Source organism: Caretta caretta, chromosome 10 (genome assembly GCF_965140235.1).
Source record: "Caretta caretta isolate rCarCar2 chromosome 10, rCarCar1.hap1, whole genome shotgun sequence".
Lineage (NCBI taxonomy): Eukaryota > Metazoa > Chordata > Testudines > Cheloniidae > Caretta > Caretta caretta.
This window is the reverse complement of record NC_134215.1, coordinates 4,935,740-4,949,363: the sequence shown is the minus strand read 5'-3', so window position 1 is coordinate 4,949,363 and position 13,624 is coordinate 4,935,740. Positions and strand designations below refer to the sequence as shown.

The window sequence follows — 13,624 nt, the reverse complement described above, 5'->3', positions numbered from 1 at the left end:
ACGAGTAAGTGACACCAGATCTCAATGTCTCCCAGGCACTCTATTCCACACCTGCTGCCCATAAAGAAGAGGAAAACATGGCTAATGTCTGTCACGTCTCTCTCTGGTTATAGAACATGCAGCGTGCAGTGGGGCCTGGTTATAGCCACAGTCTATATTTACAAAGACCATCAGGGTGTGCACACAACAACCTGATCTTATTTTTGCCCTCTCCTCCTATTCCAGCCCCAGGGTTTGTCGCAATCACTCATTGAGCCAATCAATGCAATGCAAGTCTCAGGCTGGTGTCCAGCAGAGATTCCTGACTGCATTCTTCCCCTCATGGGAAAGCTGGCCCAACACGCTTAGGTGACTCATTGAGGCCGGCAGGGACAGTACCACCTTTTCAGTGCTCACTGAGGTGCAAAATAGCTGAGTGTTAAGAAGAGGATTAAACTTTCCCCAGCCAGAAGGGACCAGGGCTGAAAAACTTCAGCTTTTGCCAGCAAGGCAAGGGAAGAGTAACAGACATGTTCGGGATTCCTGAATGTTTATTTTGGCCAATACTCACAAAACAATTAAACCCTGTTCTGTGCATCGCAAAACGGAGCATGGCGCTATTAATCCTGCCGTCTCGCTTCTGCAATTTTCAGCCCAGTTTGTTTATTTATTTTTTTAAAAACCACCCAGCGACTTCCATGCCCAGTCCACAGATCCTTGCAGTGGACAAACAGCAAGCTTTTGATAAGTTATTGAGCATGCCCGATATCCCGATACCAGCTCATCTTCTAACCCCTTTGCCTACTGGGCTAATACCATACAGGTTATGTGGTAAGATTAGGATTATTTATTATTTGCATTGTGTGGTAGGGCCTATGAGCCCCAGTCATGGGCTAGAATCCCGTGGCACTAGGTGCTGTACAAATGCAGAACAAGCAGAGGGTCCCTGCCTGGAAGAGCTCACAATCTTGTTTTTGAACTGAATGAATAAAAAAAGGAAAGCAGCTAAGATGGCTACTGCTCCCGCACATGCTGCCTGCTGATATAGGGTTTTCCCCTCAGTTGTATATTTCTGTGTCTTCCTGTGACACGACGTAGAGAAATCAAGATTTAGTTCCACCTTCCTGTTTCCTGGGGTGAAGATCTTCATGACAGGAATGAAGTCAGAAGAAAACTTAGGAGCAACGCAGGCAGGAGGTGGAAAGTGCTGACATTGGTCCTCAGAGAGGCTGATGTTGGCTCTAGAAAAAGGAGAAGAGTTACATTATAGAGAATATATTATATATATTCTACAGAAGAAATATAACTGCTGAGGAACTGAAAGCTCAGCAGCCATCATTTCCTGTCCTCTCTAGTAACATCCACGGAAGATCTGCAACCCCCTGACTAGGACTTTGGAACAACTGAAATATCCCTCCCAAATTATCCATCCCAGGTTTCATCGAACATCCAACACATGCTGGAATGGGACATGTTTGAAGTGTCTAGTTGGTTCTATTGAGTTCTCCAGACAGAATGGATGTTTTCAATAAAGCTGTTGGATTATTTATCTTAATACTGGGCTTTACTGCTTAGATTCAAAATCCTGGTAAATTATGGCACAGAACGCTTTACTGACATGCACTTACAGAACGCTTTACTGACATGCATCTGTAACCCCCACACCTCCTGGGCTGTGGTGCTCTGTCCCTTCTGCTGGCACCGAGACCACTTAGAGAGAGACGAATGCATCTACTCTACAGCCTTAGCTAAGGGCCATATGGCTTTTAGCTCATGCAGCAGAGGGTCATGCATTTAGCTCCAGAGATCCCAGGTTTGATCCTGCCTGCCAACGACTGTGGTCTGTTGGTGTCACACAACTGTGAAACTTCTTGACCAGAAATTGTCACGACTTTCCCTGCTTTATCAGAAAAAGAGGCGTCTAAGCACAGTTAACGGAACCCAAAAGCCGTGTATTTCATACTTTCAAACTTGGGTGGAATACTGATATATCCATCTGGTATTCCCCCAGTGAGCCCAATGCCCAGTTTATCCAGCTCGGACTGTCTCTGCAGTCGGATCCAGTCCTTTGAAGGTGAATTGTATTGTTCTTTTTTCAGATCTTCAAGATTTAGTCCCAGCAAGCCCTTGATATCGTCAGCTGTTAGATTCTAGAGGAAAAGCAAAATAGAACAGTTGAGGGCAAGATTTTCAAAAGGGGCTTCTGTATTGTAAATAAAATGTAATATTACCAATAATATTTCTGGCCCAGACCAAAGCTAGGAGGCTCGGAAGTAAGCTTTGGGGGGCAGGCATTCTCTTCTAAATAAGTGTTTGTAGAGTGCTGAGCACAATGGGGCCCTGGTCTCGACCGCTGCTGCTATTCCTAGAGAGTCTGATCTTGGGAGAGTCCCGAAATCTGGATAAACATCCAAAATGAAGCTCCAAACCAAATCTGCCTTCCTTTGGAGGCAGCATCCCCCGGGCTCAACTCAGATCTCACTTCCACTGGTGTCACTCCACTGATGGAGTGACTCACCCAGGCCCGACTCCAATCTCACAATGGTTTTACACTGGTGTCACTCCACTGAGTGTCACTCCACTCCACTCCACTCCACTTCTGACTGACACCAGTGTAAGTGGGATCAGAATCAGCCAGCCAGTGCCTCGCAGACATGAGTCAGGGAGCAACTTTTCACCGTACGGTCAGACTCACCAGCACAGAGTCTTTTTTCAAGCTCATGAAGGTTCTGATATCCATGTTCACGTTCTCTTTGCTGAGAGCTCTTAGGTCCTCTCCAGGAGCACCGGCTGGTGTGGGAAAGAAACAAAATAAAGCAAACCCAGAAAGCATGGCTAATGTTCTGAGACAAACCCACAGGGATCCCCTGTCAATCCCTTGGAAATCAATGGAGTCATTCCAGGGATGACTTTCGCCCCAGATGTTCAGTGATTGTGAAGTGTGCAAATAACTGTGAGGCCATAAAGGGCAGACTGTTGCTAGTCTGCATAGACCTTATTTGCCAGGTTGTGCTGATTATGTGGCCAAGACTTGTTATTTACACCTTCATGGTGTATGCAGCCTCCATGAGCCTGGGGCCCCCGGCAGAACTCTCCCATAGAGACGGAGACTAACTCCTTGAATTCTAGTCCTGCTTCAGGTTGTCCCATCAGACTGAATACAGTCGCATCAGTCTCTATAGTGAGTCTCTCCCATCCATGTGGAGCCCAGCAGAGGTGTCTGTTTGGGTCCATCAGTGTTTGATGTACAAATTTGGGGGGGATTTCACATCAGGCAGGTTTGCACCCCCTCAATCTCTTGTGAAAGTTTTGCACAGCTGTAAAATATAAAAGGGCCTGAAACCAACACCTCCGATCCAGCCCTCCCGAACCTTCACGTCCCAGATCCAAACACTCTCAAACTCTGCGGAAGTTCTGATCTGGACTCAACCGGAAGGCTCAGCCCATCTTGACTGTCAGGACTGCTTTATGTTGATCAGGGAGTCCTTCTGCGTACTTAGATATGGCTTGATGAGGTTGTAATAAGCCGGGAACTGGTTGCGTTGGTCGGAGAAAGCTTGTTTAGCTTTGGGGTACAGGATGTCTTTTGTAGACTGAGGGCAGGCGGAAGGGTCCAGTGACTTGGCCATTCTGAGGAAAGGGAAGATTTGGGCAGATAAAAGCTTGCATCACTTCTCCCTTTGGAAATCTTGCACCATCATGGACAATTATTAGAGTTTCTTTTTGCTATACATGAGAACCCTATGCCCCAGTACCCACTGAGAAAAGTCAAGGGTTGTAAAGAAGAAAATAAGCCAATAGTCAGAGAGAAGTTAAGTCAAGTGACATGCCCAAGGGTCATACATCTCCCAAGTGGCAGAGTTGGGAGTACAGTTCCTGACATCTAGGTACTAACCACCATTGTAGTTCACGCTGCTTCCTGGATTAGTTTGTGTTTGATGAAGAGAAAAGAAACAAAGAAGGTCGGATCCTTCACTCACTTGAGGTTGCTGGGCTCTATCATTTTCAACTGGGGCTCTGACAGAAGGCATATATATCTTGTACCAATTGCATTCAGAGCAGTGACGTTCAGTGGGTTTCCCAAGTCAGTGTATTTTGTGATAATTACAGCAGCCTACAAATGTTTTTAAAAAGAAGTTGAATCACCTGGAAGTATTCCTCCCTCCCCTGCCCCCCAGAGCGAAGCAAATGTCCACTACGCACAAAACCGAAAATAAAATACAAAAGGTTGGTCCAGTGATCCAGGATGGGCCACCCAACTTTGAATAAAATAAGCAGCTCCCACAAAAATAAGGCTCTCCCAAACCATGGAGCAAACCCAAACAAACAAGTAAACGTTGAGCTGGTAGCTTATTACCTGCTCATCAGGAGGCTCATTGCTTAGCAGGAAGGCAAGCGTATTTGCTGAGGTTATATTCCATTTTTTAATGTCGTCGATGGTGACAAAGGAAGAGATGGCCCCTAGGTTGGGAATTATCTTCTCAGGGTATCCGTTGAGATACATCTGTGGACAAACGGATATTATAATCATGGTAACTCACTATATTTTTCTGATGGTGTCAGAAGGCTGTAGGGCAATGGAGAAGCAGGACTACCAGGTACACAAATGAATAGATCTGTTCTCTTTCCCTGCACATGCTCCAGTTCCTTTCCCCAGTACCCCACCCACGCACACACCCGCTCTCTGCATCACTCTTTCACCCACACTCGCAGTCTGGTCATGCTCAGACACAAGCTCACTCCGTCTCCTCCAGCCGTCTTGGGAAGGAGAGAGCTGGACACGCTCTCTGGATCTCTTTCCTGACAGCTAGAGCTTGTAAACAGATGCACAAGTAGATGCTTTGATGTTCTTCCACTGTGCATTACCTCATCCAGCTTCTTCTTCAGCACAGCCATTTGCTGATCAGTGAAGGGGTACTGCGCCATTTGGGCCAGATGCGCCACCAGGGTGACACCCTGCAAACAGGCCTGTAATTCCTCAGGGGTATAGTAAATAGGCATGAGCTCATCCATTACCACCTCCTCTGTTATCGTCTTATCCGCCGGGCACTCTGTGGAAGCAAGTATCAGACATCTCCAGCGCGACAGGGCTTTTGTTTTAAGCATTGAATAATTACAGCCTCATAATCCTGCATTATCAGTTACCCGAAAACCCAAGACGGGAGAAGACAATTAGAGCTAAATGGTGCCTTTAGGGGGCGCTGCAGCAGTTGCACAAACCCTCCAGAAATGTAGACGGAGACTGCCCTTTAATAGAGTGAAGGGAGGGGATGGATGAAGGCTCTTCCCCTCTCTGTTCCTTCTGAGGAGTCTAGCATCAGCCATCGCACCTGACACACATAGCCCCTCCAAGTGGTGGGCATATGCCCAGCTCTGCCATGGGGTACAAACACTGTGGGTGAGAAGGCCTCCTTGGGCCCCCTCAATCTCCTGGTTCACCTACCCGAAGCCAGGCACAACTGAGTGAGCCCTTTGCCTTCCTCAGTTTCCACATGCCAAGATCTAACTCAGGATATTATTAATAGCCAGGAGACCCCCCCCCAGCCACCTAGGCCCTTCCATGGAACTGGGTCATCAGGTGGGTTTGGGGTTTCCCAGGGTTGTGGCAGATGCAAGGCGGAGCTCTGGTTAGATGTTCACGGGAGGCCCCACAAGAACCAGCCTGAGTCCTGTCACTAGGGCCAAGGATAACTAAAAACAGAGGAGCGTCAGACTGAAATCGATGTGCCGAGGTAGCATCCCACGTACCAGCAGCGCGTTTCCACCTGGAAGGCAGGAGGTTTTTAACAATGGAGGCCAGCTGCTCCCTCGGCAAAGGTGAATCATGCATAAAACTTTTCAGCCAAGGGGTTAAAACGTTCTGCAAAGAAAATAAATCAGCAGGGGTATGAGGTTTGCAGCTCCTGTGTGTTTCTCTGTGACCACTTACATAGCCAGGAACCTTGTCACTCAGCTGAATGTTTACAAGAACTATGGAGACTTGAACTCACCACCACCTGCTCCAGGTGTTAGTGACCATTCCTTGGCGAGCCAAAGAAATCGCTTCACTGATGCAGGCATGAAGGGGTGGGAGACTTTCAAAGGCTCAAGCAGGTCTGGTGTTGTTCTGTCCACTAGAGGGCAGTGGTGCGCACACACACACCCCCACACCAAAGTGTAGCTACCCCCTGTACTCCCTGTTCTATTTAAATAACGTTGCATAAACTTTCCCAATCACCACCTACAGCATTACTTTAGCGTGTTCAATCTACAGTGTGATAATCATCTAGATCTCTATTCCTGCCAGTTTCACTGGAAAGCTGGTACCCGTTGCCACAATAACATCACTCGCGACATACACAAACTGGTGCTATAAAGCCAAGCCTGGCCAGTAATTTAGCCACACTAAATAAAGCTGTTTGCAACGGGGGCTTGGTTTTGCACTGGTAACAGCAATGGGAGTTTTGCTATCCATTTCACTGGAAGCAAAGTCAGGCTTTGCACACACACCTTGGACACTTCAGGAAGCAGGCAGATGCCTGTTGGTAACATACCTGAGGAATCTTTTGCAAGATATTACGATCAAATAGATGGAACAGTCCACTGAGCTCATTCAGGATGGAAGCTGACCAGTTTGAAGGGGGCCTGAAAACAAAAAATCGTGCTTGATCAGCTTCCAGAAGAGGGAGAGCTACTTTGGGATCCTTTTCGTACTAGGAGCTGCAGGTCTTATGGCCTTGTAACATTTTGATTGAAAAAAAAATATGGAAATGTTTGCATCATATAATCCTCTCACCACTTTTCTCCAACAGGGCATGGCTAATCGTCATCACTGGGGATATGAACTCTGGGATCGGTGAGCCAGTTTTAATAATTAAATTAATACAAAGAATGAATAGCAAAGAACTCTGAATTTTTATAGTTGCTCATTTCATGCAAGGATCACAAAGCACTTTCTGCAGGCAGAGAAATTACTGATACCTTCACATTAGATGGGGGAAGGCACAGAGAGATTCAATGACTTCCCATTCAGCAGTCCGTGTCACAGCCAGGACTAGAACTGCAGGTCTCCATAGCTCACAGGCTAATAATGCTTAACTATTAGACCATCCAGCCTAGATCTATACTGCCACCTGAATCTGAGTCAAAACCTCTGAGGTTCAGAAAAGTTTGGTTAACTTATTTCTCTCCACCCCAAGTTTGTCTTGCATCTGCCTTTCCAGGTGTTGGGCAGGTTCAGAAGGACTGAGACTGTTAAGAGAAATGGCTGTTCTAACTATATTTCTGATCCAACTAGAAACAGGTGGGAAAGCTTGTTCCCAGAAGCTTCATCTGAACTGATCGGCTCTGTAAACCCCAAAGGAAGCAAATCCAATGGCAATCCTACCCGAACTGAGTGCTTCCGCTGCTGAGGACATTTCTAATAGCCTCTTCTTGACTGGGCACGAAGGATTCACATTGATTTAACTGTGGCAGCAAACTCCCATTGGAACTTCTGATGTATTCTTCACCAAGGTCACAAACCAAGTGGCCCAGAATCTCTGCGTTTTCTTCGCTCACCAGGGTGCCAGGAATTTTCTAGGTTCATAAAATAGATGTGATCAGTAAAAAGGGAAGAATACTAGCTCTGGAGAATTCACAGTGCTCCTGACCATTCGTATTCCCTAGCGGGGAGTCCTAGACACAGAGTTTGGGTCTGGATTGTGGCTTGAATTTCATCCACAGGCCTTTGATAGAGGCCAGGCTTGTGATGTGTGTATTTGGGTCTGTGCTTCCCCAGAGTTCATGGATAGATGTGGCTTGGGCCTCTCTATCCTTTCTGCAGAGGTTCTTGCTGTGCAGGCTAAGGATCTAATATGGGAAATCAACCCTCATGCCTCCAGGCACAGACTCAGTTCTGCAGAGGTCAGAAAGGAATTTCGCCTCCCCTGTTCAGCACTGCACACTGGGCTAGGTGCATCTGGGGGTGGGGCAGTTTTGTTGGTGTAACAAGTCTGCCTTCTCGTGGAAGCACCTTTCCTGATACTTTCCTTGTTCTCCTGTCCTGCCGGTGACCTAATCCCTCACCCCTTCCTCTGGTACTGGACTACCAGGACCAATGGCAGGATAGGATACTGGACTAGATGGACAAATGGGCTGATCCAGAATGGTTCCTACAGCTCTTTTTTTTCAGGTGACACTTGTTTCTCCATTCTCAAAGCATCTGAGATTCATATGTTAAAAGACATGGGCCAGAGCACTTCCTTTCCGTAGCATTATCCCAAATTCATGGCCACTTACAGAAGAATTCCACAGGTGTCTCTTTACTACAGTCTGTGACCACTCAGAACCTCATCCCTCATGGGTATAGAGTTCAGATCCCTCTGCTCCAAAACCACAGAGCTAAAGGACACTGTCTGTTAGCTCTGAGCCGTATAGGGCTTATGCCACACAGGTGAACAGTTCTGAGTCCGTCCCACCCAGGTCAGTGGTGACACTTTCACACTAGTCTCATTGCAGTTATATTCTGAATCCCATACGGCTTTGGGTTCCATACAGGAGAAATGTATATTGTCCTCTGCGGCCACACAACCCTGGCGGCTGGAGAAATTTGTGTGAGCTGACAGCCTTGGAGACTATGATCTGGGGAAAAGGCCACGCAGCCTACAATATAGCGTTCGGGTTTTGTTGATTTGCAACATTCATTCCGTCAAATGTTAAGAATTAAAACTCAGCCCCTTTTCCTGTTTGCAGATACACAATCATTGATCTCAGCCCAGCATTCAGTTCCGGGGACCCTGGATTGTTCATCCATGTTACTGAATGCATACCAAACAAGCTAAAGCTTCCAATAGCAGCTGTTTCCGCTGTGGGGAATCTCTCTGCAGCAGGTCAATGTTTGATTCCCCAATGTTACTGAAGTACTGTTGACAGCTTCCTGTCCCTGCACAATCTGAAGGGCTGGAAAGGCAAACACTCCATGAGCACCTTATTAAACAATACATTTGTTAAGTTCAAATCCACGTAAGCTGAAACACACCCCCTGTCCCATCATCCATATTCTACAGTTTATTTCACATCCCAAACATTTGCAATTGTTCTTCCCAGAGACCCGAATGTGTCTCTCTTTTCAATTACTTTTCTCCCTGGGAAATCTGCTTTGAAACCCAAGCTAGCGCTGTTCACGTCTGATGCTCTGGATACAGAAGCCCAGCAGGATATCGGCAGCGTAGAGAAATTCGGCCGTACAGTCTGGCTTTTCTGGTTCACTAGATGTTGCAAGGGAAAATATTCACAAAGCCAGGAAGGAATAAAAATCCATTGTGTTCTAAAAGGGAGACTATCAAGACAAAAATACATTTTGCTAAGCAATCTGTACCTTTATTATTAACACCCCCTAGATTATTACCACTAAAAGAAGTTAAAAATCTAATTCAGTTTTCATCTTTTCTGCAGTTTGTTTTCTTATTGCATTTCATTCTACTTGACTGATGCTGCCCAGATATGATGGGGATGTGTGCATAGACTGATGCATCGCTATTTATTTTATGGTATTCAGTGACTCTGTTCCTTCTTTACCCAGCTGGAATAAGGCAGCAAGATGAAAGCCTTTGTGAACTTACCTTAAAAACAGCAGCATGTCTTTCGGATAGTTGTCTAAATCCTTGGGAATGCCGTTGAGCATCACCCTCTTAGCCAAACAACTCAGCTGAAAATAAACCAGAGTTCAGATGAAAGAAGAGAAAACAACAAATATCTCTTCTGGGGGGAAAAAACAGAGAGAGTGGTGCTAAGTCTGAAGAGGTTTAGGTTCTTGCAAAACCTTGTTAGCCAGGTTTTGACCTTGCCAAAGTAATGGCTGCGATTCAGAGTCACATGTGGTTCAGAGCTAGGACACATCCTCCCTAAAGCGTGAGGGTTCTTGGTAAATGGGCTCAGCCTTGGAACATCTTCATGACAACAGCAACGTGGCACTCTGTGTACGTGGGGACTGACCTGGTCTTCTCCTAGCTTGACATTCTTCTGCTTCATGGCTTTGGCAAGCTGCTGAAATCTCTCTGTTTCCATCTCATTGGCTGCCGCACAGATGAAGCCTTGGAGGACAGAAGGGGAAAGTCTGAAAATCCAAAGGAAGCAAGTTAGGTGCAGTGAGGGAGTCCTTCAGAAAAGAAGAGAGTTGGTACTGATCTTCTAGAATTAACATGCACACAGTAGCATACATGGGGTGCGGGTAGGCATACCAGCCAGGAGGCTGTACATCCTCAAGGATCCTTCTTAGACTGGTTTAACCTGTTCCTCCCGACTGTTCAAAGACTAGAGCGAAATAAGGTTTATTAGGAGCGCCTCCTTGTGGTTTGGGGAGAGGGGTAGCTCAGTGGTTTGAGCATTGGCCTGCTAAATCCAGGGTTGTGAGTTCAATCCTTGAGGGGACCATTTAGGGATCTGGGGCAAAAATTGGGCATTTGGTCCTGCTTTGAGCAGCGGGTTGGACTAGATGACCTCCTGAGATCCCTTCCAACCCTGATATTCTACGATGTCCCTCCCAGCTCTTCTTCAAGCCCTAAAATTCCCCATACTTGGGGTCATCAAGAATAAGTTCAGGGTGGGAGAACAGTTCTAGCCAAAGGCTCCATGCTGCCCTTTATCTATTACAGTCAAGGAGGCCATCCTCAGCCAGATAAACATGGTCAAGGGACTCAAAGAGGCAGTCAAAGAGCAGTAGCATTTGTCCCAACAGAAGCTGCCCAAGTTGGAGGAATTTTTTCATTATTTCTCCCAGGGTCCATAGAGCCGGAGCCCTTAAAAAGTGAATTGCTTTCCCTATAAAAAAGCATATATTGTAAAATCAGCATGACCTTGATTCTGATTCTATGTTTGCTCCAGACACACAGTAGCTGGAGAGAGAGACAGGCCCCATAACATTTTAGTCATTGAAATAAAACTGCAATAGAGTTTCTCAATTAGGACTGTTTTCTAGAGACAAGCAAAGTACGCTAAGGCCTTCGAGAGGCAGTGGGCCTGGGCCAGGAACTTCATTTTAGGAAACATGTCTAGTTATGGACAAATGTTGCAAACCACCTGTAAGCATAACCCATTCTGTTGGGTTTTCCGGGCCTGTCCTTTCTCTTACAATGGCTGAATTTGAGGAGCACCTGCAAATCAGGACAATGGCTCGGCACACATGGAAAAGCAGAGAGAGGAAAAAGAAATGTTACCTGCTGAAGTTGGACTCTGTCTTTATTACAGCATCGAAAAACATGGCGGCCTGCAGAACCAAGCCAAAGAGAATGTTAGAGGGTCACTCAACACGTTCCGACCCTCTCGGTACATTCAGCTTTGTTCTTAGACAGCTCATGGGGGCAGAGCTGAACTACTGCACATGCCCCCAGCTGCAACTGACGGCAGTGACGAGATGGCTTACTTGTTCCCGGCTCCACAGTTTCTGGTTGAGCTCTTGAACGCTGGGCTTTTTGTTACCAAAAGCCAGCAGTGATTTGGGGATGTAGCTCGCCAGACTGTTTGGGACATATTTAACCAGGTTGATGGGGCTCCCTGCAGCTGAAGCAATCTGAAAAATATAACAACCCCCACGCGGAGGTTAAAAACAGCAATCATCGGGAAGGGAATTACGGGTTGAAGATGAGCCAGGCAGTTTTCCCTCTGATCTTCTGGGTATTCGCCAGAGAATTAATGCCAAGGAATGTTTTCTGCTTGGCATATCTATCTGACTGTGAGAGCTGCTATGAGTCAATGCAGTGGCGCAGGTGAATCTGAAAGGTCTGCCAGAGAACAGTGGCCCAGGGCGATGTGTATCTATCTGTGAGGCCCAGGCAGACAGAGCAAAGAAGAGTTCCTTGCAATGCCTGCCTTTATGCCTTAACATTGTTCAGCAGGCTAGAAATTGGAGTCAACATAGATAATATCTCAGCCTGCCAAACGGCACAGTTCATGGGCAATATTGTGACCAAAGACATGTCAATTTCCTAACTCTTCACACAGAGCTTTGGCAAGTTAGAATAGCACAAACTAGAATGTTGCTATGAGCCAGTCCTTTGGAAGTCTGACAGCTGGCTTTGAATGCCAGTCGGAAGTCATAGGCTCTCCTGCCGGCCCGTGACCCTGAAGAGGGATGGGGAATTAGCCGTGGTCTCTTTCCGCTTTGTCTGGAACAATTCTCACGTGAACCTGAGGTGTAAAATCATGGTCAGCAGAAAGGGTCAGCAGACAGGCTGATTCCCTGCAATTGCAGCAAGAGTGGCATGTATACCTATCTCCATTAATCAGCATATAGAGAAGGAGCTCAGCAAACCGGAATATCACTCTGCCCAGGGGAGGGTCTCTGAATGGCCCTCACAGCTGTTCACATGCTAGAAGCCCTAAACCTTCCATCCATCTCAGGCTCTTTCCCTGGGAGTGGAATTCTCCATGAACCAGGTTAGTTCCGTTTTTACTCCCTTCTGACAGAGCTGTGGCCTGTGCCTAAAATGAGACCCGTCCAAGAGCGATATCAGGCTTTATTATGAGTTATCATGGCAGGAAGCCAGGACCATCCCACCCACACACATTGCAATGCCACGCCCCTGCTGTACAGCCCTGTTAGTAAGTGCATAAATAAGCCAGGCAGAAAATTGCCTCTGCAGGTATGCATGTTGGGTCACACCTATGTGTAGTCACAACACAGGGTGTTCTCAACCAGGAAAAGTCACGATCCTCCTCAGGCTCTTCCTACAAGTGACACCACCTTAAAAGGAAAAGTGACCTCACCTTTTCCACAAGTGCCACTTTCAGAGCAGAGGGCATGGTCACTATCTGCTTCGCAAACCCAGGGATCTTAACAGCTTCCAAGATCACTTTTGGAGGCAGACTTTGAAGTCTGCTGCTGCTTCAGCCGGCCACCAAACTCCCTAGTGCTGCCAGGTTTTGTGCATCCAAGATCTGCAGCATAATCATAAAGACGGGCAAATGATTGGCCATACATCAACGGATTAGATCTATAAGACAGATAGACCAGATGCAATATACACACATGGCTTGTGCTCTTTGTACCTGATAACCAGAGTTGAATAATTTGTTAACGATAGCACTGGACTGTTCAGCATTCCAGCCATAAACTTCACTCAGGGAAGGAAGAGACGCTTTGAGGTCTCTGTTGCTGGTGCCATTCTCAATCTGCGACATGGAGAGCCCGACTGCAGCCTGACCCAAGGCATTCAGGGTTTCGGGAGGGAATCGTTCAAATTTGTTCACCAACAAGGTTGCAACCTGCAAAGAGCCCACAGTGACAGAGGAGCAATTCAGAATATCCGAGATGGTGAACCAGCTCCCGGAGGAGGGTCATTTCAGGTTCCTTGTCTTTGGAAGTCCTAATCACTGGAATTTTACAGAGAAGACCTCAGTGATGGTGCCAGTAACATGTCCACGTTAAGGAGGCAGTGTATTCTAAAGCAGGTGTTCTCAACCAGGGGTATGCATACCCCTGGGCTACACAGAGGCCTTCCAGGGGGGACATCAACTCCTCTAGATATTGGCCCAGTTTACAACAGGCTACGTAAAAAGCACTAGTGAAGTCAGTACAAACTAAAATTTCACACAAGGACTTGTTTATACGGCTCTATAGACAGTGCACCAAAATGTAAGGACAATATTTATTTTCCAATTGATTTATTTTATAATTATATGGTAAAAA

The 13,624-nt window shown here is 46.6% G+C and overlaps 2 protein-coding genes and 1 long non-coding RNA gene across 3 annotated transcripts; all 3 read right to left on the bottom strand.

Moving 5' to 3' along the window:
• Window positions 1-611: 611 nt before the first annotated feature.
• LOC125643856 (mesothelin) lies at window positions 612-2,763 on the bottom strand. The gene is made up of 3 exons (XM_048867079.2): window positions 2,675-2,763; window positions 1,943-2,129; window positions 612-1,220 (listed from the first exon to the last, which is right to left on the bottom strand). Exons 1-3 carry the CDS (start codon window positions 2,717-2,719, stop codon window positions 1,126-1,128), a joined length of 327 nt encoding a protein of 108 aa, XP_048723036.1. The 5' UTR covers window positions 2,720-2,763; the 3' UTR covers window positions 612-1,125.
• A 521-nt stretch (window positions 2,764-3,284) lies between these two features.
• On the bottom strand, window positions 3,285-6,596 carry MSLN (mesothelin). The gene is made up of 6 exons (XM_048865694.2): window positions 6,513-6,596; window positions 5,728-5,839; window positions 4,846-5,030; window positions 4,337-4,483; window positions 3,960-4,093; window positions 3,285-3,609 (listed from the first exon to the last, which is right to left on the bottom strand). Exons 2-6 carry the CDS (start codon window positions 5,807-5,809, stop codon window positions 3,435-3,437), a joined length of 723 nt encoding a protein of 240 aa, XP_048721651.2. The 5' UTR covers window positions 5,810-5,839; window positions 6,513-6,596; the 3' UTR covers window positions 3,285-3,434.
• Window positions 6,597-11,364: 4,768 nt separating this feature from the next.
• LOC142073444 (uncharacterized) lies at window positions 11,365-13,096 on the bottom strand. The gene is made up of 3 exons (XR_012670350.1): window positions 12,985-13,096; window positions 12,703-12,873; window positions 11,365-11,506 (listed from the first exon to the last, which is right to left on the bottom strand). It is a non-coding gene; the product is annotated as an uncharacterized LOC142073444 (long non-coding RNA).
• Window positions 13,097-13,624: the final 528 nt, after the last annotated feature.